Here is a 27,997-nt window from a genome sequence, read left to right on the forward strand (position 1 = left end):
GCTACAACAACATGGCCGTCACACTGAGCCTAACACACAGGAGAGGGCGGCCTCTAGCGGTGACACTGCGACCCACTCTACTCTCCAAGGGGAACAGGTCTTTCGGGTTTCAGTGTCGCCGCTAGAGGCCGCCCTCTCCTGCGTGTTAGGCTCAGTGTGGCGGCCATGTTGTTGTAGGCCCGGCTTCATATTCTCCAGGCGGAGGCTTCAGTAAAATGTCTCCTGACACAGGGACAGGTGTGAGCGGGATATTGTTCTGGAATGAACTGATGAGGAGGACATTGGAGGGACTGGCGGGGCAGGTGAGGAGGGGGTCAGGGGGAGCTTTTCATTCACAGAAAGTAACAGGGGAACTACAACTCCTATCAGCCCTGGATAGAGAATTCTGGGGCCTGTGGGCTCTGCTGAGACTAGAGTTGCCACCTCATCCCTTTAAACCTGAACACCTTTCAATTACTCGGGTTTTGAGGCTAATTAAATGCAGATAAGGTACCGAGTGAATTTAATTATCACTTTAATCAGCCACAGAACCCGTGTAATCCATATGTGTTCGGGTTTAAAGGGATGAGGTGGCAACCATATCTGAGACTTGTAGTCCTTCAGCTGGGTGGTTCAGTTCTAGGTGAATGTTCTGGGACTTGTAGTGCACCTCTCTCAGCAGAGCATCCCCCCAATAGTGGGCAATGGCCGCACGCCCCAGGGTGTCCCCGCTACCCCCCAACACAGCTCTCCTACCATCCCCCGATACCAGGACATGCTGGGATATGTAGTCCTCCGGTTTGGGGGGAGGGGACACAGGACATGCTGGGATATGTAGTACTCCGGTGTGGGGGAGGGGAGGGTACACAGGACATGCTGGGATATGTAGTGCTCCGGTGTGCGGGAGGGGTGATGCTCCTATGGGGGGGGGGGGGGGTAGCAGGGTATTTATATATTTATGTAAATGAAGGGTAACCTGATTGGCCCTCTGATCATTATCGGACCCGTCATTGAGCTCCCCAATGACTCTTCCTGTATTTGTATCATTCCTCTGAACTTTGTACAGCTCCACAGACCTTGCAGGTGACATGACGGTGAGCTGTCTGGTAGCCCCTCCCCCCTCTCTCTGTATAAAGGTCTCATATCGCCTCTGTATGGTCATGTGACGTGTGCTGTCCCCTCCCCCTCTCTGTATAAAGGTCTCATGTCCTCTCTGTATGGTCATGTGACGTGTGCTGGCCCCTCCCCCGATAATGTATAGAATGCCGGTGTCCCCGTCTCATCTCCTTCCTGTCTCCTCTCCTCACAGGCACCATGCTGCACGGAATTTCCAGGATCATCCGGGGCGGCGCTGCCGTCTGCCGCTACACCGCCACCGGAGTACAGAGCGATCGCCAATTCTCCGTGAGTACTGATTGGTGGGTGATGTTTCCAGTGGGGCATTCCACCTGTTGTCACTACATGACCCTGATCAAAAGTTTACACACCTCAGTTCTTAATACTGTGTATTGCCCCCTTTAACATAAATGACGGCTTGAAGTCTTTTGTGGTATTTGTGGATGAGGCTCTTTATCTTCTCAGATGGTAAAGCTGCCCATTCCTCTTGGCAAAAAGCCTCAAGTTCCTGTAAATTCTTGGGCTGTTTTGCATGAACTGCACGTTTGAGATCTCCCCAGAGTGGCTCAATGATATTGAGGTCAGGAGACTGAGATGACCCCTCCAGAACCTTCACTTTATTCTGCTGAGGCCAATGACGGGTCGGACTTGGCCTTGTGTTTTGGATCATTGTCATGTTGGAATGTCCAAGTACGTCCCATGCGCAGCTTCCTGGCTGATGAATGCAAATGTTCCTCCGGTATTTTTTACATAACATACTGCATTCATCTTGCCATCAATTTTGACCAAATTTCCTGTGTTTTTGTAGCTCCCACATCCCCCAAAACATCAGCGATCCACCTCCGTGTTTCACAGTAGGGATGGTGGACCTTTCATCATAGGCCTTGTTGACTCCTCTCCAAATGTAGTGTTTATGGTTGTGGCCAAAAAGCTCAGTTTTTGGTCTCATCACTCCAAATGACTTTGTGGCAGAAGGTTTGAAGCTTGTCTCTGTGCTGTTTGGCGTATTATAAGTGGGATACTTTGTGGCATTTGCGTAGTAATGGCTTTCTTCTGGCGACTCGACCATGCAGCCCATCTTTCTTCAAGTGCCTCCTTATTGTGCATCTTGAAACAGCCACACCACATGTTTTTAGAGAGTCCTGTATTTCACCTGAAGTTATTTGTGGGGTTTTCTTTGCACTCCGAACAATTTTCCTGGCAGTTGTGGCTGAAATTTTAGTTGGTCTACCTGACCGTGGTTTGGTCTCAACAGAAGCCCTCATTTTCCACTTCTTGATTAGAGTTTGAACGCTGCTGATTCTCAATTCCTTGAATATCTTTTTTTATGTCCCTTTCCTGTTTTATACAGTTCAACTACCTTTTTCCTGTAGATCCTTTGACAATTCTTTTTGTTTTCCCCATGATTCAGAATCCAGAAAACGTCAGTGCAGCACTGGATGAAAGATGCAAGGGTCTGTCAGGAATCCAGAAACTCATTGACCTTTTATACACACGCAATAATTACAAGCCAACAGATCACAGGTGAGGATGGTTACCTTTAATAGCCATTCAAACCCCCTTTGTGTCAACTTGTGTGCATGTTATCAGGCCAAAATCACCGGGGGTATGTAAACTTTTGATCAGGGTCATTTGGGTAGTTTCTGTTGTGATTATGATATAAAAAGAGTAAACACAGTTGATCGATAATAAATGGCTTCAGCCAAACACTAACCATGAGTGAAAGAAATGTTTTTGTGTTATCATTCATATTCTCTGAAAAATGGCTAAGGAATCATAAATTCTGCCAGGGTGTGTAAACTTATGAGCACAACTGTATCCAAAGACAGGTCTAAAGCAAGTTTACTGTCCCCCCACCACAAATAACTTGTCCCTCCAAGTATGGAGTTAAGGCGGACATGTGAAAAAAGTGGCGTGACCGACGTTGGGAGCATAATAAGTTACAAAAGAGCAAAGCTGTTCCCCCCCCACCATACCCTTAACCAATAGGAACCGCTCGTCAGGATCCCTGATTTCCTGCCGAAGGTTGAAAGAGAAGCATATAGCCACTCATTTTAGTTTTATCGGTGGCATTGGCCAGGAAGTACACTGGATATTGTTCATGGAGGAAAGACGTTCGGTAAGACCTAGTGAAATGGGTTTCTTGTAGGAGAAGGATATCGGCCTTTACAAGAATGATCGTATTGAAACGCCTTCCTTCGTTTGGTAGGAGAATTAAGGCCCTGAGTGTTGTGAGAGATCACCCTGCAAGGAGGGGTGTGGGTTCATATGGCTAAGAGTACTCATGGTGCACAAGGGTAGTAAGAGCACTGAGATCCCAAATGGCCACTCACCCCAACCCAGAGCATGGATTCCTGCTTGGAACAGACACCGAGGCTCCTAAACACGAACCGTTCCAGGATGAAACCTAAAAAAAGTCTTGTGAGAGGTCACCCTGCGGGTGGGGGGGGGGGGGGGGGCGGGGTTCATATGCCTAAGAGTACTCATGGTGCACAAGGGTAGTAAGAGCACTGAGATCCCAAATGGCCACTCACCGCAACCCAGAGCATGGATTCCTGCTTGGAACGGACACCGAGGCTCCTCAACACAAACCGGTCCAGGATGAAACCTTGTTCTCTAGGAGGGGAAAAAAAGAACAAAGTGAGAGAAAAAAAAAATAGAAAGAGAAGAAATAAGGACAAGCACACAAATACTACAGCCAGGGGAGAAAAGGAGGTCCCCAGGCTAGAGGGAAAAAAAAAAAGGTTCGCACCCCGAACTGGTGTGGCATGAAAAATCGGGCCAAAAGCCTGAAACATGGGAGAATTGGCTCGAGTGAGTGCACACATCCATCCGGCCAGGCCTTTAGCATACTAAGCATAGGAAACATGGAACCATAAAACCTGAAACAGTTTATATTGTGATGGAGTCTATAACCTAGTCCGTGAGTGACTCCATAAAGCGGAGTTCCGGACGAAATTTGACTTTTAAGATAAAAAATACCCCTAGAATTCTCATGCCTCGTGCAATGTAACAAAAATGAGGCTGTAAACTATGCCCAGTTTTCTATTTGTCCAGCATCGTTTTCTTACTTTGAGAAGTTCCTGCACAGCACGGCCATCTCTAGTGTGGGCATCTGAAGCCACAGTGTTCTTCTTCCTGGATTCTGTGCATGCTGGCTACCCAGCATGCACCTGCCGATCTCATGCATGTGCGGTGCAATCTTGGTCAGCTTGCCATGCCAAGCTTAGCGAGATTTTCCATAGACGTCAATGTTAAATGTTGCGGGAGCCGTGCCATGCCAAGCTGAGCAAGATTTTCCATAGACGCCAATGTTAAATGTTATGGGAGCCATGCCAAGCTGAGCAAGATTTTCCATAGACGCCAATGTTAAATGTTACTGGAGCCGTGCCATGCCAAGCTGACCAAGAATTTCCTTGGATGCCAATGTTAAATGTTACTGGAGCCGTGCCATGCCAAGCTGAGCAAGATTTTCCATAGACGCCAATGTTAAATGTTACTGGAGCCGTGCCATGCCAAGCTGAGCAAGATTTTCCATAGACGCCAATGTTAAATGTTACTGAAGCCAGGCCAAGCTGACCAAGATTTTCCATAGACGCCAATGTTAAATATTACAGAAGCATTGCCATGCCATGCCGACTAAGAATTTCCATAGATGCCAATGTTAAATGGTACTAGAGCCGTGCCATGCCAAGCTGACCAAGATCTACCAGGAGCCAATGCAAAACCGCAAATGACGTACGGCACCACGACCGCTAAAGGAGGAAGTGAAATTAGATATAGGCATAAATCTGGTAAGTGAACAGAAAAATAAATAAATAAATTGCCAATTCATTTTAAGGATGCACATTAGTACCGCATGGGGAGGAGTAATAAAGTGGATGAAACTCCGCTTGGAGCAGTAAGCATGAGGTTAACCGGAGAGGACCAAACTTTCAAGGGCCTCCATAACTGGACAAGCTTCGTGGGCTATAAAAAAAAATCCAGACATCATATCTGAGGAGCTGGGATAGCATGCTGCAAACTGTCACAAAATACCTAATGATAGTAAACCGGTGGCTATACCCACACCAAATGGTTGCGGATGGGCAAATAATCTTGAACAAACATAAAGAACTAGAACTCAAAAGCATATGAAGTTCCATGTAGCTTCAAATGGGTAACCCAGGAGGGTTCCAAAGTTCCCGGCTGTCCAAGGGATTGAAATAAGAGGGAGCCTGCTCAACAACAGGGATCAACAAAGTCTTCAGGGAGGCTTAGATGGTCCAGGGCGACCAGAAAAAGCTTGCTGCCATAACGGGGAGAGCAGACGAGTTAAGCTCCCAGGGTGATCCAATCCAGCGGGAGGATGGGGGTTCCCCCCGATCAGGGCCGTCATGGGAGATGAGACCTAGCCATAGCAGAAGGGCTTCTCCCTCCGCAAACGAGGAAAAGGAATGCTGTCTGGAGAAGGATAGGCAGCATGGGAAGGCCCATCGGTATTTGATTGCCTTGCGTGTGAGAGCCACCAGAAGGGGTTTCAGGGTCCTGCCCTTCTGGGCCGTAAAAGGATACATGTCCCCATAACCCAGGAGAGACAAGGTGGAGGCCTCTAGCTTTCTGCATCACCATTCCTTAGTAGTGTAGTAATGAGGCTTGACTATTTTATGTCACGTGGTAGACCCTCTGGGCGTGGGGGGCTGTAAGGCTCGATGAGCTCTGTCCAAGTCCAAATGCTGAGGAAGGCATGTCAGGGGGAAGGTCTTTAAGAAAAGTATGCACAGCAGCATCCACATCTTTAACAGATGCAGGGGGACCCCCTATGCGTAAATTATATCTCCGAGATCTATTTTCCAGATCGTCTATTTTTGCCAGGGCTTGCTCTAATTGTTGTTGGAGACTCTCAATGCACGTGGTGTTATGGTTGGTGCGGACAACAGTCTCCTCCATCATATGCTCAATAGTGTCTATCCTAGCCCCCAGCCCCTGTAAATCTACCTTAGTGGGTGGGGGTGGTGATCTGCTGCACCGTTCTGGTCAGGCCCTGATCTAGCAGCACTGAGAACTGTGTGGACAAAGTCTGTTGGGCCATATCAACCACAGGGGAGCTAGGACAAGCTTCTGATGTAGTTATGCTAGCTGGAGGTGGCAATGCCTGAGCTAGCAGCAGTTCATCTAGAGTGTGCTCTAGCAGGGTTGGGGTTAGGGGTTAGGGTTTTCCCTTGAAGAACAAGGTAGGAGAGGCACTAACCTGGGCTGCAATAGGTGTAGGACACAGTGAATCCTGAGGGGAGGCCTGTGGGGCTATACTTGCAGCCGATCCAGAAGAGCATTCAAATCGTTCTGGAAATTTGGAATTTGTTAGAAAATAAAGAAACTAAATAATTTTTTCCATTCTGCACATGTCTAACGACTTTGTAGAGCACAAACAAAAACGATCACATTGGTCAAAGCCAAAGTCGTGACAAAGTCACACTCGTCCAAAGTCACATCGAGTCGCAGGGTAAAGTCGTAATGCAAATTGCACAATTGATAAGTCGCACATGTGTGAATGGACTCTAACTTGACATCTCTGTGATATCTGCAGGTCGCCCACCAACCAAGAGACTACTCTCTGCCCAACGCCACCTGGAGCCCCGACACCAAGAGACTGTATGAGGAGCTGAGCCGAGACCAGAGCTGGAGGTTACTTCCCTCCTACAACACCTCCGTCCATTACCGAGATGGTGAGAGATAACAGTGTGTGACTGTGGGGGGAGGGGACATTAGAGTGTAAATTTTTGTTTATTAAAAAATCATACTAACATACAGCTTATTAATAAAAACATATTTACACACCAATAAACAAAAACAAGCGTGCTTACATCAGCAAGTAAAGAAAACCGTTTCCTGCAAGATAACATAGAAAGAAACATATTTTAATAACAAAAAAGAGACTACAAACCCCGAATCTCAACTTAAACACAATCCAGGCTAAGAAACATTTTGAGATGTAATCGCCATCAGGATGCAATTCCAAACCCCCTCCCCCCACATCATTCACCCCGACTTCCACATCGTTCACCTTGCATTTTGCACCAGCCACTCTCATTCCCTTTCCACCTCCCCCTCCACCATCATCCAATCCATCCCTCACTCCACCCCTCGGTGTCTGCTGCCCTCCAGCCGCACCTCTACCACGCTGAAGAGGAAGGGTTGGCACCACCATACACGCTGGTCCAGCACCCTCCCACTGCCTTCACTACACTAAGAGAAACAATAGGTGCAGACACAGACTTGACAACCACACTTTCTGACACTGACTGGACAACCACAGACTGGGGGGGACACTGACACCACAGACGGCCTCACAGACACAGATTCTGACTGGACAGAAACACTAGGATCCCCTGGTACAACCTCCAATAACCCAGACTCTTCTTTATCCAGATGGAAAAATTCCTCCACCAACTCTGGCTTATTGTGCAAAGCCTCAGGGCACCGGCTATAAGGGTGACCAACCTTATCACATAGGTTAGATTTAATGATGTTACAGTCCCTCGCCAGATGCCCCAGTTCCTGGCACAAAGAACACTTCTCTTCTGCACATTTAGAGGAGAAATGTCCCTTGACTCCACATTTATGGCACAGCTTAGGTTGATCAGGGTAGAAGACAGTAATCCTATCTCTACCACATTCCCACACACACTCAACCTCATCGATACCGACCACCCACCCATCCAGATTCCACTATGATCCACAATCTTTTTTAGGGGACACAACATTTCACCAAACCTCTTCAACCAGATCCATAAATCCTCGGGGGGTATAGACTCATTCCTTGTCAGGATAGTCAAATTTTTTATCAAGGGCTGTCGTGAGACAACTTTGGGGACAAGCCCCTTCCAGCTTGTCTGGCCCCTATACACATGCTCAAACCGCTCCCAAAACAGATCCAGCAATTCTGGACGCACAAATGACAAATAATATTCAAAGGAACCAGCTGGACTGATAAGAGCATAAATATCCTCCGCCTTAAATCCCATGGCTAGGATCTTATCCACAACCACCCTCCTGATAGGTGGAATACCTCCTCCTTCCCACCTGAGCTGTACCACATTCCTGCGTTTAATGGAAGAAGGTGCGTTAAATGAAAGTCGCACAACTGGCTTCCTTCCACCAGCAGCAGCATGACTTTGTCCCGACACAGCCTTAGCATAACTCCTAACAGATGACACATTAACTGGTTGCATAGGAATATTAACTGGCTGCATAGGAACCTCTGAAATCTGGTTTGGTAAATTACCCACCCCTTGATCCTCCCTCCTCCCTTCCAGCACAACAGTCCCACTCACCGTAGTCCCAGAAGTACCACAGATACCAGCAATCCCATCATCAAGTAAAGTCTTCTGTTTAGAAAAATAACCAGCTGTTTCAGCGTTCATACGGGGCCCTCCTGCTCTGCAGTTTCAATGTTCATGCGACATTCCTGCTCTGCACTGTTAGGACTCCTCGCAGCCAGCTAATCCTGCATTCCCTGCTGATTGCAAGGATCTGTTGGCAGGTGCAATCTCAGAGAAGTCCTCCACAGACTGAGAGAGATTTTCAGCAAGCACTCCTTTATCATGATCTTCATGTGATGAGTCGGTGCCGCTCAAGGGAGATTCAATTTCTGTAATGGCCTGCAGCAATCCGCCATTTCCCTCAACCTCCTCCTGAGATGACCCAGGCTGCTGGGGAAGGAGGGGGGCAGATACTGACTCAGACATGACAGATCCTGAGACAGGGGTAGTACTGGGGCCACCATGTGAAGCCACTTCCACTTCCTTACCCCTCATCCATACTGTTGTATGGTATCCACCCTCCACCCTGGTACTGGCAGAGGCACTTTCCTTCATCTGTTGGAATCTCTCCTCATTCTCTCACTTTTCTCTGAACACACCGCTGCTTTTCTTCAGAGAGGCGACCAACTTCTGCTTTTTTAATGCCTCTTCCAGAAACTTCAACTTGGAGACTTGCCTCTTACAATTTCGAGGGATTTCTTTTTCCTGAGAACTTCTTTCATGACAGCAAGTTTCTGTTCCTCCTTAGTAATGCGGCGAAGTCTGTTCACCACTTTATCCTGGAAGACTGATAAGGACTCCTCTTGCATAGGGACAGGCCCATCCATTACAGCTTGAGCACATGGTGTAGGCCTCAGTGCCTCTGGAGAGCCTCCACCTTCGTCTCCCCCCACCCACTGCATGGTGGTTGGGGGAGAAGCCTGCAGGACAGGTCCAGGCTTGATGGTTCCTCCAACTGAGAGCAAAGCAAAGTGAGCCAACAGCACCTTGCAAAACAGCACCACTTGGTGGAAAAGCTCCTCTGGTGCAGAGACTGATATGACTGGCTCAGTGATCTCTGTACAGCACTGAGGTATATATGTCAGAGCTATATAAATGTATAATAATAATAGTGTGTGACTGTGGGGGAGGGGACTTTAGAGTGTAAGCTTCTCTGGTGACCTCTGTACAGGTATGCGTCCGGAGGGAGACAGGAAAACTCGCCTCTTCACCAGGAACCTTGACCAGGATGGAGTTGGCTTTGAGTATTGTATGTTCTACAACCAGGCGGAGAAGAGGACGATCTGCATATTCCAGCCCGGGCCCTATCTGGAGGGCCCTCGAGGGTGAGCGTTCTCTTTTTTTTTTTTGTCCAGCTTGTCTTATTTAGAATCCTCTTGGTTTCTTGGCCATCCTGTTCTGCTTGCGCCTCTCATGTCCCCTTTAACTTCTTCTAGGTACACACACGGAGGTTGCATCGCCACCATCATAGATGCCACCGTGGGGACTGGAACCGTGTACACCTACGGACCTGCTATGACGGCCAACCTGAACATCGACTATCGGAAGTAAGTGCCCAGGGTGGGAGGACCTACCTGACTAATGTACATTGAATGGAGGAAGACTTCCACACTACATAGATTTTCAGGCATTGTGCGATCAGATTGTAATGTGTGACACTTAGGAAATCCAGAAGGTTATAGAAGGTTCCTTCCATAGGAGATGTGATTCCAGTTAACTGGGAAAGAATGATGATAATGGGGAGGGGGGATTAAAACAATTATTGATGTTATGAAGCTGTGATAGCAGAAAGGTGTAATGAGGTTCTCTTTGTGTCTGTAGTCCGATTCCTCTGGGATCTACAGTCATCATAGACAGCCGAGTGGAGAAGGTAGACGGCCGCAAAATCTACAGCAGCTGCCAGGTCCGCAGTCATGATGACGCTGTGCTGCACAACGAGGCCACCGGTGAGGGCTGCTGGGAAATCTTCATTCTGTAACTCTATTCCTTCCTCTTCTGTCCCTGCCATCACCCCTTCCCTGACTTTCTCATTGCCCTCCCCTGCCTTTTCATTTGCCTCTTCCCTGCCTATCCTACCTCCCCTCCCCCACCCCCGTCACCCTTTTCTTTCTTCTGCTGCGTCTCCCGTCACTCCTTTCCCTGCCTCTCTCTTCGCCTCTTTCATGCCTTTTCCATCGCCCCTCCCCTGCTTCTCCTGTCATCCCTCCCCTGCTTCTCCTGTCATCCCTCCCCTGCTTCTCCTGTCATCCCTCCCCTGCTTCTCCTGTCATCCCTCCCCTGCCTCTCCCGTCGCTCCCTCCCCTGCCTCTCCCGTCGCTCCCTCCCCTGCCTCTCCCTCTCCTGCCTCTCGCGTCGCTCCCTCTCCTGCCTCTCCCATCACTCCCTCCCCTGCCTCTCACGTCGCTCCCTCCCCTGCCTCTCACGTCGCTCCCTCCCCTGCCGCTCCCTCCCCTGCCTCTCGCGTCGCTCCCTCCCCTGCCTCTCGCGTCGCTCCCTCCCCTGCCTCTCGCGTCGCTCCCTCCCCTGCCTCTCCCTCTCCTGCCTCTCGCGTCGCTCCCTCCCCTGCCTCTCCCTCCCCTGCCTCTCGCGTCGCTCCCTCTCCTGCCTCTCGCGTCGCTCCCTCTCCTGCCTCTCGCGTCGCTCCCTCCCCTGCCTCTCGCGTCGCTCCCTCCCCTGCCTCTCGCGTCGCTCCCTCCCCTGCCTCTCGCGTCGCTCCCTCCCCTGCCTCTCGCGTCGCTCCCTCCCCTGCCTCTCCCTCTCCTGCCTCTCGCGTCGCTCCCTCCCCTGCCTCTCCCTCTCCTGCCTCTCGCGTCGCTCCCTCCCCTGCCTCTCCCTCTCCTGCCTCTCGCGTCGCTCCCTCCCCTGCCTCTCCCTCCCCTGCCTCTCCCTCCCCTGCCTCTCGCGTCGCTCCCTCTCCTGCCTCTCGCGTCGCTCCCTCCCCTGCCTCTCGCGTCGCTCCCTCCCCTGCCTCTCGCGTCGCTCCCTCCCCTGCCTCTCCCTCTCCTGCCTCTCGCGTCGCTCCCTCCCCTGCCTCTCGCGTCGCTCCCTCCCCTGCCTCTCGCGTCGCTCCCTCCCCTGCCTCTCGCGTCGCTCCCTCCCCTGCCTCTCCCTCCCCTGCCTCTCCCTTCCCTGCCTCTCCCTCCCCTGCCTCTCCCTCCCCTGCCTCTCGCGTCGCTCCCTCCCCTGCCTCTCGCGTCGCTCCCTTCCCTCCCCTGCCTCTCGCGTCGCTCCCTCCCCTGCCTCTCGCGTCGCTCCCTCCCCTGCCTCTCGCGTCGCTCCCTCCCCTGCCTCTCGAGTCGCTCCCTCCCCTGCCTCTCCCTCCCCTGCCTCTCGCGTCGCTCCCTCCCCTGCCTCTTGCGTCGCTCCCTCCCCTGCCTCTCGCGTCGCTCCCTCCCCTGCCTCTCGCGTCGCTCCCTCCCCTGCCTCTCCCTCTCCTGCCTCTCGCGTCGCTCCCTCCCCTGCCTCTCGCGTCGCTCCCTCCCCTGCCTCTCGCGTCGCTCCCTCCCCTGCCTCTCCCTCCCCTGCCTCTCCCTCCCCTGCCTCTCGCGTCGCTCCCTCTCCTGCCTCTCGCGTCGCTCCCTCCCCTGCCTCTCCCTCTCCTGCCTCTCGCGTCGCTCCCTCCCCTGCCTCTCCCCTCCCCTGCCTCTCCCTCCCCTGCCTCTCCCGTCGCTCCCTCCCCTGCCTCTCCCGTCGCTCCCTCCCCTGCCTCTCCCGTCGCTCCCTCCCCTGCCTCTCCCGTCGCTCCCTCCCCTGCCTCTCCCGTCGCTCCCTCCCCTGCCTCTCCCTCTCCTGCCTCTCGCGTCGCTCCCTCTCCTGCCTCTCGCGTCGCTCCCTCTCCTGCCTCTCGCGTCGCTCCCTCTCCTGCCTCTCGCGTCGCTCCCTCTCCTGCCTCTCGCGTCGCTCCCTCCCCTGCCTCTCGCGTCGCTCCCTCCCCTGCCTCTCCCTCTCCTGCCTCTCGCGTCGCTCCCTCTCCTGCCTCTCGCGTCGCTCCCTCTCCTGCCTCTCGCGTCGCTCCCTCCCCTGCCTCTCGCGTCGCTCCCTCCCCTGCCTCTCCCTCCCCTGCCTCTCCCTCCCCTGCCTCTCGCGTCGCTCCCTCTCCTGCCTCTCGCGTCGCTCCCTCCCCTGCCTCTCCCTCTCCTGCCTCTCGCGTCGCTCCCTCCCCTGCCTCTCCCCTCCCCTGCCTCTCTCTCCCCTGCCTCTCCCGTCGCTCTCTCCCCTGCCTCTCCCGTCGCTCTCTCCCCTGCCTCTTCAGTCTCCCCCTCCCCTGCCTCTCCCGTCGCTCCCTCCCCTGCCTCTCCCGTCGCTCCCTGCCTCTTCAGTCTCCCCCTCCCCTGCCTCTTCAGTCTCCCCCTCCCCTACCTCTTCAGTCTCCCCCTCCCCTACCTCTTCAGTCTCCCCCTCCCCTGCCTCTTCAGTCTCCCCCTCCCCTACCTCTTCAGTCTCCCCCTCCCCTGCCTCTCCCGTTGCCCCCTCCCCTGCCACTTCAGTCTCCCCCTCCCCTACCTCTTCAGTCTCCCCCTCCCCTGCCTCTTCAGTCTCCCCCTCCCCTGCCTCTTCAGTCTCCCCCTCCCCTGCCACTCCCGTTGCCCCCTCCCCTGCCACTTCAGTCTCCCCCTCCCCTACCTCTTCAGTCTCTCCCCCTCCCCTGCCTCTCTTGTTCCCTCTCTGTCACTTTTCGTATTCCTCCACCACCTCTTCCTGCACTATCACTGATAATTCTCCTCTTGTATCCCCTTCCAGGTTTGTTCATTAGGGTGACCCGGGGAGAACCTGAAGCCAAACTATAAATACTTGTACATTTCTGACATCCGGAAGTATTTGCTTTTTTTTTTTTTTTATCTTCCACCGCAAGCCTGTCACCAGTATGGCAGATCCTCTTCTATTGGTTGGCAGCTCCACTTTGTACTGTAGTGTATCCTGTCTGCCACTAGTGGGCAGCAGATCCTGTATTGTAGGACCCCTAGGAGGTGTTCTAGAGGCCAACTCCAGGTAATGTACTCACACGCTCCCTCTTCTGTACTGTAGACTGGTTCTTGTCACAGGGGCCCCCTCTGGGTCCAATAACCCCCCCCAGTATGCCTCAATCTGTAGGCACTCTACCTCACTATGGGTGCCCCGCTGCCCCCCTGAAGACAGCACTGCTGAACAGGGACCTCGTCGGCATACTTGATGGGTTTTCTTATCCGTTTCTTAACATTCAATATCTGTATTCATTGTAACATTGTGTGCCTTTTAGATGTTATTTATTACTCTTCCCATTGAAGAGCTGCATTAGGACCTTTCCGAACAAAACTCACATTAGAAATGTCAATAAAATTTTCTGTCTTTTGAAGGTTGTGGCTTTGGAAGTTCCTTTTGCTGTTTTATACTGGATTTGGCTTTCCTGGGGGTGCCCTCACCTGTGATCCTCATACATTCCCAGTCACATCTTATAGGGCTGTGGAACCCCCCCCCCCCCCAATGTGACAGCATAGGGTACCTTAGTAGCCAATCAGGAAGTACCAGCAGTCTCAGATGGGATGATGGGTCACATGTTCCTCGTACCCCCTTGCTGAGTTTTCCTCCTGAAATCCTAACATAAGGAGCTCACCAGTGCCTGCCCCTTTACTTTAGTTAAAGCACACCTCCAGAGAATTTTTTATTTTCAGCTGGGGAGTAGAGCTGGCCTAAAAGGCTCAGTTTTTGTAGCTACACAAGGAGATTTTCTCCATTCCTGTGTGGTCACCAAGACAGGAAGTGAGTAAAATCTCTCCAATGGGGACACACAGTTCAGAGCTGTTTTCGGAAGTACTTCTTTTCTGCCAGAAGGTGTCCTCGGTGTTCTGGGTTGAACGACCCCAGCATCTTTCAACTTGAAAGACTGAGGACACACTGTGAGTGCGGGACATCATGGGACCTGCTGTGTAAAATGCCCCCAAGGGGGTTGTCTTGAGGGGGGAGGGGGTGAAAATGTAGCCTAGAGTTGGGCTTTAAATGCATAAAGGTGCAGTATGGAAATTGAGTGTGTTGTTCTCCTGAGTTTGCAGTCGCAGAACCTTCGTTTTCAGGAACCAGGAAGTGAGTGACGGCGCTCGGTGGGGACAGCCAAATTCCGAGGAACCCGCCTGAGTACACATCACCCCAAGCTGTTGTTATTGTCTCTGTACACACATGTCGGAGTGAAAGGTACACTAAGAACTTTGGGGATTACATAACTGACAAGTACAGTACATGGACATGGACCAACGCCAACTGTAACCAACAAATATCTCCTCATTCTTTACCCACAATGCCCTCCGCCTGCGCCGGTCACACTGGCAGACCTCTGCATGGTGCTGCTTCCATGATACGGCCCCCAGGGACATTTAGGATTTTTTTTTTTCTTTTAAAGCCCCATATTTTTATTTTTCCTTGTTATTTTCCTGTTTCAGTGTCCAATTTTTCCACGATAAAAATCGCAGATTGCCATTACTAGTAAAAAAAAAAAAAATAATAAAAATGCCATAAATCTATCCCCTATTGTGTAGACGCTATAACTTTTACACAAACCAATCAATATACGCTTATTGCGATTTTATTTTTTTTTTTTTTTCTCAAAAATATGTAGAAAAATACATATCGGCCTAAACTGAGGAAAAAAATAGTTTTTTTGATTAAAAAAATGTGGGATATTTATTATAACAAAAAGTAAAAGATATTGTGTTTTTTTTTTTTTTTTTTTTTTTTTTTTTTTTGTTTGTTTGTTTTCAAAATTGTCGCTCTTTTTTTGTTTATAGCGCAAAAAAATAAGAACCTGCAGAGGCGATCAAATACCACCAAAAGAAAGCTCTATTTGTGGGGGGGGGGAAAGGGCGTCAATTTTGTTTAGGTACAGCGTTGCACGAACTGCGCAATTGTCAGTTAAAGCGACGCAGTGCCGTTAACGCTAAAAAATGGCCTGGTCATTGAGCAGCCAAATCTTCCGGGGGCTGAAGTGGTTAACCAAGCTGCATGTAGCGATCTGCAACTCATTCATTTTAGGGATCATGCATCTAGCATTGGTTAGAAAGAGACTGGGCCCTTCATGTGCTAAATGAAGGGCCTAAGTGTCGCAGGAACTAATCCAAAAAATAACACATTAACCACTTACCCACTGGGCACTTAAACCCCCTTCCTAACCAGACCAATTTTCAGCTTTCGGTGCTCTCACATTTTGAATGACAATTACTCAGTCATGCAACACTGTACCCATAAGAAATTTTTGTCCTTTCTTTTCCCCCACAAATAGAGCTTTCTTTTGGTGGTATTTAATCGCTGCTGGGTTTTTTATTTTTTTTGCGCTATAAAAGAAAAAGGACCGAAATTTCAGTTAAAAAAAAATGCATTTTTCTTTATTTCTGTTATAAAATTTTGCAAATTAGTAATTTTTCTTCATATATTTCGGCCAAAATTTATACTGCTACAAATCTTTGGTAAAAAAAACCCCAAATCTGTGTATATTATTTGGTCTTTGTGAAAGTTATAGAGTCTACAAGCTATGGTGCCAGTCTCTGAAAACTGATCACACCTGATGAGTACTGACGGCCAATCTCATTTCTTGAGACCTTAACAAGCCAGGAAAGTACAAATACCCCCCAAATGACCCCTTTTTGGAAAGTAGACATTCCAAGGTATTTAGAAAGATGCATAGTGAGTTTATTGAAGTTGTCATTTTTTCCCACAATTCTTTGCAAAATCAAGATTTTTTTTTTTTTCACAAAATTGTTATATTAGCAGGTTATTTCTCACACACAGCATATGCATACCACAAATTACACCCCAAAACACATTCTACTATTCCTTCTGAGTACGGCGATACCACATGTGTGAGACTTTTACACAGCATGGCCACATACAGAGGCCCAACATGCAGGGAGCACCTTCAGGTTTTCTTGGAGCATAAATTACACATCTAATTTCTTGACTACCTCTTACGCTTTTGAAGGCCCTGGAGAACCAGGACAATGGAAACGCCCCAAAAATGACCCCATTTTGGAAAGAAAACAACCCAACGTATAATCTATGAGGCATATTGAGTATTTTGAACATGTCATTTTTTTCTACAAGTTTTTGGAAAATGTGTAAAGAAAATTAAAAGGCATTTTCTTTTTTTACACAATGTTGTCCATTTACACTATGTTTCTAACACATAGCATGTACATACCAAAAATTACACCCCAAAATAGATTCTCCTACTCCTCTTGAGTACGGTGATACCACATGTGTGAGACTTTTCCACAGCGTGGCCACATACAGAGGACCAACATGCAGGGAGCACCGTCAGGTGTTCTAGGGGCATAAGTTTCAAATCTAATTTGACTACCTATTACACTTTTGTGGAGCACTGTAGTGGCATGGATGATAACTGATATGGGGATGGATGAGCATGAATGAGTATGGCCGGGTACGGCTGAGTATGGCCGGGTACGGCTGAGTATTGCTGAGTATGGATGGGGATGGCTGAGGGTGGATGGATGGCTGAGCATGGATGGATGGATGAGTATGCTGAGGATGGATGGATGAGTATGGATGGGTGAGCATGGATGGATGAGTATGGATGGGTATGGCTGAGTATGAATGGCTGAGCATGGATGGATGGATGAGTAGGCTGAGCATGGATGGATGAGGATGGATGGATGAGTATAGATGGGTATGGCTAAGTATGCTGAGTATGAGTGGCTGAGCATGGATGGATGGATGAGTATGGATGGATGAGTATGCTGAGTATGGATGGGTGAGCATGAATAGATGGATGAGCATGCTGAGTATGGATGGATGAGTATGGATGGCTGAGCATGGATGGATGACTATGCTGAGTATTGATGGGTGAGTGAGTATGCTGAGCATGGATGGCTGGGGATGGATGGATGGCTGGCTGCAATGGGCACAGACCAGCGCTATGGGCACTAGACATCAGCCCACAGTGCTGCTGCCACTGATCTCTCCCCCTCTCCCTTCGCACTGTACAGAGAGGGGAGAGAGGAACCGGACGTGACGCCGGTTTGTTTACTAGTGATCGTTCCGTCATTTGACGGAGCGATCACATGGTAAACGGCCGCTATCAGCGGGCGTTTACCGTGATGCGCGATGTTCTCGGGTGCGTACGAGAGCGGGATTCTGGGAGGACGTCACTGTACGCCCTCCCAGAGTTATCTGACCGCGCTGCAGCCGTCATTCGGCTATAGCGTGGTCGGCAAGTGGTTAAAAAAAAAGTACCATAAGCAACCAGAACCCTCTATCCTTCCTACAGTACAGTATAGTATGCGCTCAATACTTGGTCAGGGCTCCTTTTGAATCTATTACAGCATCAATGCAGCGTGACATGGAGGTGATCAGCTTGTGGCACTGCTGAGGTGTTATGGAAGCCCAGGTTGCTTTGATAGCGGCCTTCAGCTCATCTGCATTGTTGGGTCTGGTGTCTCTCATCTTCCTCTTGACAATACCCCACAGATTCTCTATGGGATTTAGATAAGACGAGTTTGTTGGCCAATCAAGCACAGTGATCCAATGATCATGTGACCAGGTATTGGTAGTTTTGGCAGTGTGGGCGGGTACCAAGTTCTGCTGGAAAATGAAATCAGCATCTCCATGAAGCTGGTCAGCAGCGGGGAGCATGAAGTGCTCTAGAATTTCCTGGTAGAGGGCTGCGCTGACTTTGGACTTGATAAAACACAGTGGACCAACACCAGCAGATGACATGGCTCCCCAAAATTTTGCATTTCATTTGGAAATTGCGGTCCCAGAGTCTGGAAGAGGAGCAAAGAGGCACCGAATTCAAGTTGCATGAGGTCCAGTGTGAAGTTTCCACAGTCAGTGATGATTTGGGGATATGTCATCTGCTGGTGTTGGTCCTCTGTGTTTTATTAAGTTCAAAGTCAGCATGGCCCTCTAGCTGGAAGTTTTAGAGCACTTCTTGCTTCCCTCTGCTGACCAGCTTTATGGAGATGCTGATTTCATTTCCCGGCAGGACTTGGCACCCGTCCACACTGCCAAAAGTACCAATACCTGGTCACATGATCATGGCCAGCAATCTCGCCTGACCTAAGCCCCATCTGTGGGGTATTGTCTAGAGTAGGTGTCTCCAAACTTTCCAAACAAAGGGCCAGCTTGCTGTCCTTCAGACTTTAGGGGGGGGGCTGGACTAGGGCCATTGAGAGCAAGGACTATTGCCCCATCGTTGGTGTCAATGGAAGGAATTGTGCCCTTTTGATGGTGTCAGTTGGAGGAATAATGCCCCATTGTTGGTGTCAGTGGATGGAATAGTCCCCCCATTGTTGGTGTCAGTGGATTGAATAGTGCCAGGCAAAGGGCCAGATAGGCAAGCAAAGGGACACAGTTTGGCGACCCCTGGTCTAGAGGAAGATGAGAGACACCAGACCCAATGATGCAAACAAGCTAAAGGCCGCTATCAAAGCACTGGTGACCTCCTTATCTTCAGCTGTCAGAAGGTGTCCTCAGTATTCTGGGTTGAATGACGTCCAGCATGTTTCAACTTGAAAGACTGAGGACATACTGTGAGTGCTGGGCATCATGGGACCTGCTCTGTATACTACCCCCAAGGGGGAAGGGGGGTAGTCTTGGGTGGGAGTGAATGAAGCCTAGAGTTGGGCTTTAAATGCATAAAATTCCCACATGGAAATTGAGTGTTTGTGTTTTTCTCCTGAGTTGGCAGTCGCAGAATCTTCGTTCTCAGGAACCATCCAGGAACTAGGAAGTGAGTGACGGCGCTGGTTGGGTACAGCCAAATTCCGAGGCACCCTCCCCCCGCCTCAGTACACATTACCCCAAGCTGTTGTTATAGTCTCTGTACACACATGTCGGAGTGAAAGGTACACTAAGAACTTTGGGGATTACATAACTGACAAGTACAGTACATGGACCAACGCCAACTGTAACCAACAAATATCGCCTCATTCTTTACCCACAATGCCCTCCGCCTGCGCCGGTCACACTGGCAGACCTCTGCATGGTGCTGCTTCCATGATACAGCCCCCAGAGACATTTAGGAGCCTTTTTTTTTTTTTTTTTTTTTTATTAAATTACTTTTTTTTTTTTTTTTTTATTAAAAGCCCCACATTTTTCTGTTGCCTTTTTACTATCGCAACTTCCAATTTGAGCTTTTTAAAACTTGGAAACTACAGGAAGAGTGAGCAGCTGAATTGGCCGGGACCAAAGATAGAGTCAAAGATATTCACTTGCTGACCCGGCCTTTTCTGGCACGTTTTGTTGACAAGTTTAAATCAGTATTTTTTTGCTCCAAAATTACTTAGAACCCCCAAACATTATATATATATATATATATATATATATATATATATATATATATAGCAGAGACTCTAGAGAATAAAGTGGCGATCGTTGCAATGTTTTACGTTGTGGCGTATTTGCGATGCGGTTTTTCAAATGCAATTTTTGGGGGGGGGGGGGGAGATACACTTTAATAAATTTTAATGCAAAAAAAAATATTTTGGGTAAAATATAAAAGACGATTTTACGCCGAGTAAATAGATACCTAACATGTCACGCTTTAAAATTGTGCACGACCAAATTTGTGATTTTTTTTTTTTTTTTTTTTTGTGGCTTGTACCTACCGATGTCTAGTAACAATAAAATTTCTTGAAAAAAAAATTTAAAAATTGCGCATGTTTGTGAAATTGGGACAAACTACGATACTTAAAAATCTCCATAGGCGACACTTTAAAAACTTTTACAGGTTACCTGTTTAGAGTTACAGAGGAGGTCTAGTGCTAGAATTATTGCTCTCGCTCTAACGTTCGCGGCAATATCTCACATGTGTGGCGGGAACATCGTTGAAGTATGCGACTTATGTATGCGTTCGCTTCTGCACACGTGCACGGTGGGATGGGGGTGCTTTACATTTTGTAATTTTTTTTTTCTTATTTTATTTTTACACTGTTCCTTGAGTTTTTTTAATTTTTTTTTTTTTTTATCACCAGGAATTTAAACATCCCTTGTAATAGAAATAAGGGATGACAGGTCCTCTTTATGGAGAGGTCTGGGGTCAATATGACCCCCAAATCTCTCCTCTACCTTTAAAAGCAAAAGATTAAAAAAAAAAATGTTTTTGATCTTTTGCTTTAAAAAAATGTATTGTTTACTTCCCTCCTAGACCGGAAGTAATGTTGTGACGTTACTCTGGTCCTTCAAGACCAGAGGTGATCAGAGATGATCTGGTCTCTGGTAACCTCTATAGCCAGCCGTGCGATTCTTCGGATAATTTCTCTTTCACAGCCTGTACATTGCATAGTGGTGGGTGCGGCACATTTCCGTCATCACCCCATTGACTCTGGGTAAACACCCACAATATTGTGTCACTGAAGAGGTGGGGCTTATGGCAATGGGTGTGACTCATCTGGGTGGGCCTTGGACTGCAGGTGGTATTTGAAAACAGAAATTAAGAGGTGGGCTTATGCACTGGGTGTGGTTCCTGTGGGCAGGGCTTGGGCTCCAGGTGGTTTGTAAACATACATGAAGAGGCCGGCTTATGGCAATGGGTGGGATTATTGTGGGCAGGGCTTGGACTTGATGTTTATAAACATACAAAAAGAGGTGGGGCTTATAGCAATGGGTTTGGTTAATTTGGCCAGGGACTGGACTTCTGCTGATGTTTGAAAACATAAAGAGGTGAGGCTTATGCCAATGGGTGGGGTTCCTGTGGCCAGTGGCTGGACTTCTGATGTTTGTAAACATACTTGAAGAGGTGGGGTTTAAAGCAATGGGTTTGGTTCAAGTGGCCAATGAGTGGATTTCTGCTGATGTTTGTAAACGTATATGCCAATAGGTTTGGTCCCTGTGGGCTGGGCTTGGACTCCAGGTGATGTTTGTAAACACACATGAAGAGGCGGGGCTTATGGCAATGAGCATGGTTCCTCTGGACAGGGCTCTGACTGCAGGTGATGTTTGAACACACGCATAAAGAGTTGGGCTTATGGATTGGGTGTGGTTCCAGAGGGCAGGGCTTGGACTCCAGATGATGTTTGTAAACCTACATTAGGAGGCGTGGCTTATGCTAATGTGTCGGGTTCCTGTCGGCAGGGCTTGGATTTCTGTAGATGTTTGTTAACATATATAAAGAGACGGGGCTTATGCTAATTGGTGGGGTTCCTGTTGGAAGGGTTTGGACTTCTGTAGATGTTTGTAAACTTATATAAAGAGGTGGGGCTTATGCCAATGGATGGGGTACTTGTGGCCAGGGGCTGGACTCCTTCTGATGTTGAGAAACATACATGAAGGGGCAAGGCTTGGACTCCAGATGATGCTTGTAAACATACATTAAGAGCCGGGGTTTATACCAATGGGTGGGGCTCCTGTCGGCAGGGCTTGGACTTCTGTAGAGGTTTTGTAAACATATAAAAAGAGGTGGGGCTTATGCCAATGGGTGAGGTTCCTGTCGGCAGGGCTTGGATTTCTGTAGATGTTTGGTAACATATATAAAGAGGCGGGGCTTATGCCAATTGGTGGGGTTCCTCTTGGCAGGGCTTGGACTTCTGTAGATGTTTGTAAACTTATATAAAGAGGTGGGGCTTATGCCAATGGGTGGGGTTCTTGTGGCCAGGGGCTGGACTCCTGATGTTGAGAAACATACATGAAGGGGCAAGGCTTGGACTCCAGATGATGTTTGTAAACATACATTAAGAGCCGGGAATTATACCAGTGGGTGGTGTTTCTGTCGATAGGGCTTGGACTTCTGTCAATGTTTGTAAACTTATAAAAAGAGGTGGGGCTTATGCCAATGGGTGAGGTTCCTGTCGGAAAGGCTTGGACTTCTGTAAATGTTTGTAATCTTTTATATAAAGAGGTGGGGCTTATGCAAATGGGTGGGGTTCCTATGGCCAAGTGCCGGACTTCTGATGTTTGTAAACATATATAAAGAGATGGGGCTTATGGCAATGGGTGTGACTCCTTTGGGCGGCGCTCAGACTTCTGGTGATGTTTGTAAACATATATAAAGAGATGGGGCTTATGGCAATGGGTGGGGCTCCTTTGGGCAGAGCTCAGACTTCTGGTGATGTTTGTAAACATACCTAAAGAGGTGGGGCTTATGGTAATGGGTGTGGCTCCTTTTGGGCGGAGCTCAGACTTCTGGTGATGTTTGTAAACATACCTGAAGAGGCGGCGCTTATGGCAACAGATGGGGTTCCTGTGGCCAGGGGCTGGACCTCTGCTGATGTTTGTAAACATACATAGTGGGACGGGGCTTACGACAATGGGTGTGGTTCCCGTGGGCGGAGCTCAAATGTCTGGTGATGTTTGTAAACATGCATAAAGGGGCAATGATGTTTGTAAACATACCTAAAGAGGCGGGGCTTATAGCAACGGGTGGGGTTCCTGCAGCCAGGGACTGGACTTCCGTTGATGTTTGTAAGCATACATAGAGGGGAGGGGGTTAAGGCAATGGGTGTTGTTCCTGTGGGTGGAGCTCAGACTTCTGGCGACGTTTGTAAACCTGCTTGAAGAGGCGTGGCTTATGACAGGGGTTCCTGTGGGCAGGGCTCAGTCTCCCTGTAGTGTTTGTAAACATGCAAGTTGAAGAAATGACATTGAATAATGTCCGGCGCTCATTTCCTGCGCCACGTTCGGCCGTCTTCCTCCCAGAAGTTGACCTTTCCTCTTGCCAGTAAGAGGTGAGAAGACCATCGTGTTCCCCGCCAACAAATAAACACATTACTTCCAGAAAACTCTCATTTTCTCAGGAACAACGCTGTCAGGGGCCTCAGAGGACTTCTATTGTATCGCCGTTCCTTTTCTGTGACCCCCGTCTTCCTCCACACCATCAGAGAGAACACAGGAATTCCCGATTATACAACCTTCTCACTAAGGATACAAAGTTGCTATATACACCCTGTTACAATGTAACTAAAGTCACAACTTTTTGTTTAGTTTTCGGGTAGAATGTGGAAGGGTGAGAAGCCCTGTCAGCTTTTTTATTGCTCAGGAAAGTGGGTAACTAGCACTGGAACCCCCGAATATTTATTTTCTGGGGCGTATAATGCATGCGTAACGCGTTTCGCCTCTAAGACTTTGAAGAAGGGATCGGCTACATTTGTATCGGAAAGCTAGAGTCATATAATAAGGTGGAAGGCTCAGTTCACAAAGCTTTATCACAAGGATAAGGAACTTTATGCTCATTCGTGTAACTATTGTTGTCAAATCTGAACCCGACCAAGCTGAAAATAACTGTCACTTTTTTTTTTTGCTATAGAGACCCATGATCTGTATTCATGCCCCTGGACAAAGGTGAAGATAACTGTCACTTTTGCTATGAGACCTCATGATCTCTATTTATGTCTGGACTCAAATACTTTTTTTTTTTTTCTGCGGGATCCGATGATCTGCAGTTATGCCCCCTGGACCCATCTAAAAATAACTGTCACTTTTTTTCTGAGACCTCAACATCTGTAGTTACGCCTAGTTGAAAACAATTGTCGCTTTTTTTTTTTTTTTTTTTGCTATGGAGCATCATGACCTGAATGCACGCCTCTGGAACCAGCTGAATATAACTGTCACTTTTTTCTGCTATGGGACCCCTTGTTCTGTATTAATATCCCTGGACCCAGCTAAAAATAACTGTCACTTTTAGAAATGATGTCCTTTCTCCTGGAATGTTAGGATTGTGGGCCCCACGTGTTCTCATGTTGACATCCTCGGTCATGAGAACAGAGCGTCTCTACAGTAGCGTGTCCCCAACCTCCTCTGTCTAGGAAGGGTGACACGTGTGTGTGTATTTGTCTCCTCCAGCGCCTCGTGTTCCGGAGATGTGAGGAGGAACCAGGAAGGTCCTCTGAGTGACAGCGGCCCAGCCGTGATCTCAGCCGTGTGTTTGCCTTGGAACGGGCCCCACCCCCCCTGGCGCTGTACCCAATGTATGGGGACATACCGGAGTCACATGATTCCATTACCCACACATGAGTGGCTACAGACTTCTTAAAGGAGCCTCCCGCCTTCAAATGGCTTTCATGCTCCTCCGGTAGAGGTAGACCACGTCCAATTTCCAGAATTTATTACCAGGCGAATAAATTGTTTTATTTGTTTATATTTTTAATTTTTTGCAACATTTATAAAAAAAAAAAAAAAAAAAATCTGAAATTTGTGGAAGCAGTGGTCTCTCTGCCGAGATTTGACACGCCTCCCTCCCTGCTAAGCCCAGACCTAGAGCCCTCTAATAACTCTCTGCAGATTGCAAAGTTCCATGTTTCATGCCGACCTATGCAGAGAGACCGCTGCTTCCGCACACACAAAGAGCAAGGGTCTTTCTCTGCAGCATGCTGGCAGGGGGTGGGCTTTTCTACTCAGGCTGTGGCTGCTTTCTCCAAAAGCTGTATTCAGAGTTATGCTGTCACCACGCTCATTGTGGAAGCAGTGGTCTCTCTGCAGAAGTCCGACACGCCTCCCTCCCTGCTAAGGCCAGACCTAGAGCCCTCTAATAACTCTCTGCTGATTGTTCCATGCAGACCTATGCAGAGAGACCACTGCTTCCACACACTGAGCATAAGTCTCTCTCTGCAGCATGCTGGTAGGGGACAGGCTTTTCTACTCGGGTTGTGGCTGCTTTCACCACACTCTTTGTAGAAGCAGTGGTCTCTCTGCAAACATCTGACATGCCTCCCCTGCTGAGCCAGAACTAGAGCCCTCTAATAACTCTCTGGTGACTGCAAAGTTCCATGTTTCATGCCAACCTATGCAGAGAGACCGCTGCTTCCACACACAGAGCGAGGGTATTTCTCTGCAGCATGCTGTCTACACACTCTTTGTGGAAGCAGTGGTCTCTCTGCAGAGGTCTGACACTCCTCCCTCCATGCTGAGCCAAACCTAGAGCTCTCCAATCACTCTCTGCTGATTGCAAAGTTCCAGTTTCATGCACACCTACGCAGAGAGACCGCTGCTTCCGCACACAGAGCAAAGGGTCCTTCTCTGCAGCATGCTGGCAGGGGACTGCTTTTCTGCTCAGGCTGTGGCTGCTTTCCAAAGGAAAATTAACTCTAAGCCTTAAAATTAAAACTTCAAATGCATTTAAATTCTGTTTAACCCCTTCAATACCAGGCACTTAGACACCTTCCCGCCCAGGCCAATTTTCAGCTTTCAGCGCTGTCGCAATTTGAATGACAATTGCGCGATCATGCTACACTGTACTCAAACAAATTTTTTATAATTTTGTTCCCAAAAATAAAGCTTTCTCTTGGTGGTATTTGATCACCTCTGCGGTTTTTATTTTTTGCGCAACAAATAAAAAAAGACCAAAAATTTCGAAAAAAAAAAACAAGTTTTTCTTTGTTTCTGTTAAAATTTTTTGTAAATAAGTAAGTTTTCTTCTTCAATGATGGGCACTGATGGGCACTGATACGGCGGCACTGATGGGCACCGATGAGGTGGCACTGATGGACACTGATAGGTGGCACTGGTATGTGACACTGATGGGCACTCATAGGTGGCACCGATGGGCACTCATAGGTGGCATTGATGGGTACATATGGGTGGCACTGATGGGTACTTATGGGTGGCACTGATGGGCACTGATAGGTGGGCACAGATGGGCACTGACAGGTGGCACCAATGGGCAATGATAGGTGGCACTGAACACACTGATTGGTGGCACTGATAAAACTTATTGGTGGCATTGCTGGGCAGATCTGAAACATAATGGTGCCAATCAGTGCCCATTTGTGGGCACTGATTGGCACATATTGGGCACATGTGGATGGCCATGGGGTACATACCTGGCCATCCACATGTTGCCCCTTCCCTGGTGGTCCTAGTGGCGATCCCTGGTGGTCCAGTGTGGTGATCAGAGGGGGGGCTGCGCTGATAAACAATCAGCGCAGACCCCCCCTGTCAGGAGGAGCCGCCGATCGGCTTTCCTCTACTCACGTCTGTCAGACACGGGTGAGGAAAAGCCGCTCTTCCTATTGACAGCGTGATCAGCCGTGATTGGACACGGCTGATCACGTGGTAAAGAGCCTTCGCCGGAGGCTCTTTACCAAGATCGGTGGAGCGGGGTGTCAGGCTGACACCCCGCTCCACCGATCGCCGCGATGCGCGCCCCCGGCGGCATGTTATCCTGCTGGACATCATATGACGCCCAGTCAGGATAACTGAACCACCGCCTGGCCGTCATCTGCTATGTGCCGGGCGGGAAGTGGTTAACCAACTGCAGCCAGAATCCAGAGAGCTCCTCACAGGGTCACTGGGTGTGTACTTCCTGCTATCTATACTTTTTTCCTGCTCTTTGTGTCGCCAATCACAGTTGTGATTTCAACTAGTGGCTGTGAGATATGTCTGACAATTTCTTCCATCGGGCTTTTGATTGGTGAGGAGCCCTTAGTAGGCGTGTCCAGGAATTCCTCCCCCTCTTCACAAATTGGGGTTCCCGGATCGCGGACAGAAAGAAAGCAGTGAAGTGGACGGGGCTTCTGGATGGAAGACCGAAGCTTCTGGTTTCCAATTATAAGGCCGTCTTGAAGCAGACACCATCAAAGCTCATTGAGCGCCGGGGATGGCTATTATGCGGCGCGGCGTGGGCGTCCTTGTCGCACCTGGTCGTTCGGGGACTAAATCGGGAGCTCTTTGATATGCGGCATCTGAAGAGATGTATAATTATCACACTATAGGTAACCCGGAGAGACGGAGGAACCTTTTGTATCTACAGTACCTCTCATTATACTATATATAGAGACTAATCATCCTCTTACAGCTTAACCCAGGCTGGGGGCTTGACTGCCGTGCAGGACGAGGGCACCGCAACGCATGCCGAATTAGGCTTCCAATTTAAACTGTCACTTGGGGGGGGATGCTTTTTGGGGAATTTTTGTAAAATAAGAGAAGAAAAACAATCAAGAAACAGGAAATATTTTATGTACTAAAAAAAAAAAAGTATTCATTTATGTCGAATTCACCAGATAAGGGGCGTCTCTAGATTGCCGGATCTGTCATCTTCTATTGCTGGAAAAGTGACCAGTTGCAGATCTGACCTTCCTTGTACCAAGTTGAAAATAACTGCCACTTTTTGCTTTGGGACCCCATGATCTGTATTCACGCTGCTGGAGTCAGCCGAAAATAACTGCTTTGGGACCCTCCAGGATCTGTATTCATGCTGTTAGATCCAGCTGAAAATAACTGTCACTTGTTGCTTTGGGACCCCATGATCTGTGTTCACACTGTTAGATCCAGCTGAAAATAACTGTCACTTGTTGCTTTGGGACCCCATGATCTGTATTTACGCTGCTGGACCAAGCTGAAAATAACTGTCACTTTTTGCTTTTGGACCCAGTGATCTGTATTCACGCTGTTGGACCCAACTAAAAACAACCATCAATTTTTGCTTTGGGACCCCATGATCTGTATTCACGCTGTTGGACCCAGCTGAAAATAACTGTCCCTTTTTTTTTGCTATGAGACACCATTTTTTGCCCAGCTTTTGCTGCAATATTCCCCTTCAATCTAGAGATTTCCCCTGCAGTTCTATTTTTCTGCCACTAGATGTCCTCAATCTGATGACCAGCATCATTTAACCCACTTCCCCTAAACCTAGGTCATCCCGGACGAGCCCCCAAACCTGTGACTGGACAGTGAAAAGAGAATCAGAGCAG

At 48.7% G+C, this 27,997-nt stretch overlaps 1 protein-coding gene across 2 annotated transcripts; it reads left to right on the forward strand.

The window, feature by feature from the left end:
• The first annotated feature begins 203 nt into the window (after positions 1-203).
• LOC141116778 (acyl-coenzyme A thioesterase THEM4-like) lies at positions 204-13,728 on the forward strand. 2 transcript variants are annotated; one of them, XM_073609207.1, is made up of 7 exons: positions 204-302; positions 1,289-1,383; positions 6,662-6,800; positions 9,568-9,721; positions 9,833-9,943; positions 10,218-10,342; positions 13,137-13,728. In XM_073609207.1, exons 2-7 carry the CDS (start codon positions 1,294-1,296, stop codon positions 13,181-13,183), a joined length of 666 nt encoding a protein of 221 aa, XP_073465308.1. In that variant the 5' UTR covers positions 204-302; positions 1,289-1,293; the 3' UTR covers positions 13,184-13,728. The 2 variants fall into 2 exon arrangements, with proteins under 2 accessions (XP_073465308.1, XP_073465309.1); XM_073609208.1 differs by lacking the exon at positions 204-302 and having other exon boundaries at positions 1,214-1,383.
• The last annotated feature ends 14,269 nt before the right edge of the window (positions 13,729-27,997 follow it).

Source organism: Aquarana catesbeiana, linkage group LG13, assembly GCF_042186555.1.
Source record: "Aquarana catesbeiana isolate 2022-GZ linkage group LG13, ASM4218655v1, whole genome shotgun sequence".
Lineage (NCBI taxonomy): Eukaryota > Metazoa > Chordata > Amphibia > Anura > Ranidae > Aquarana > Aquarana catesbeiana.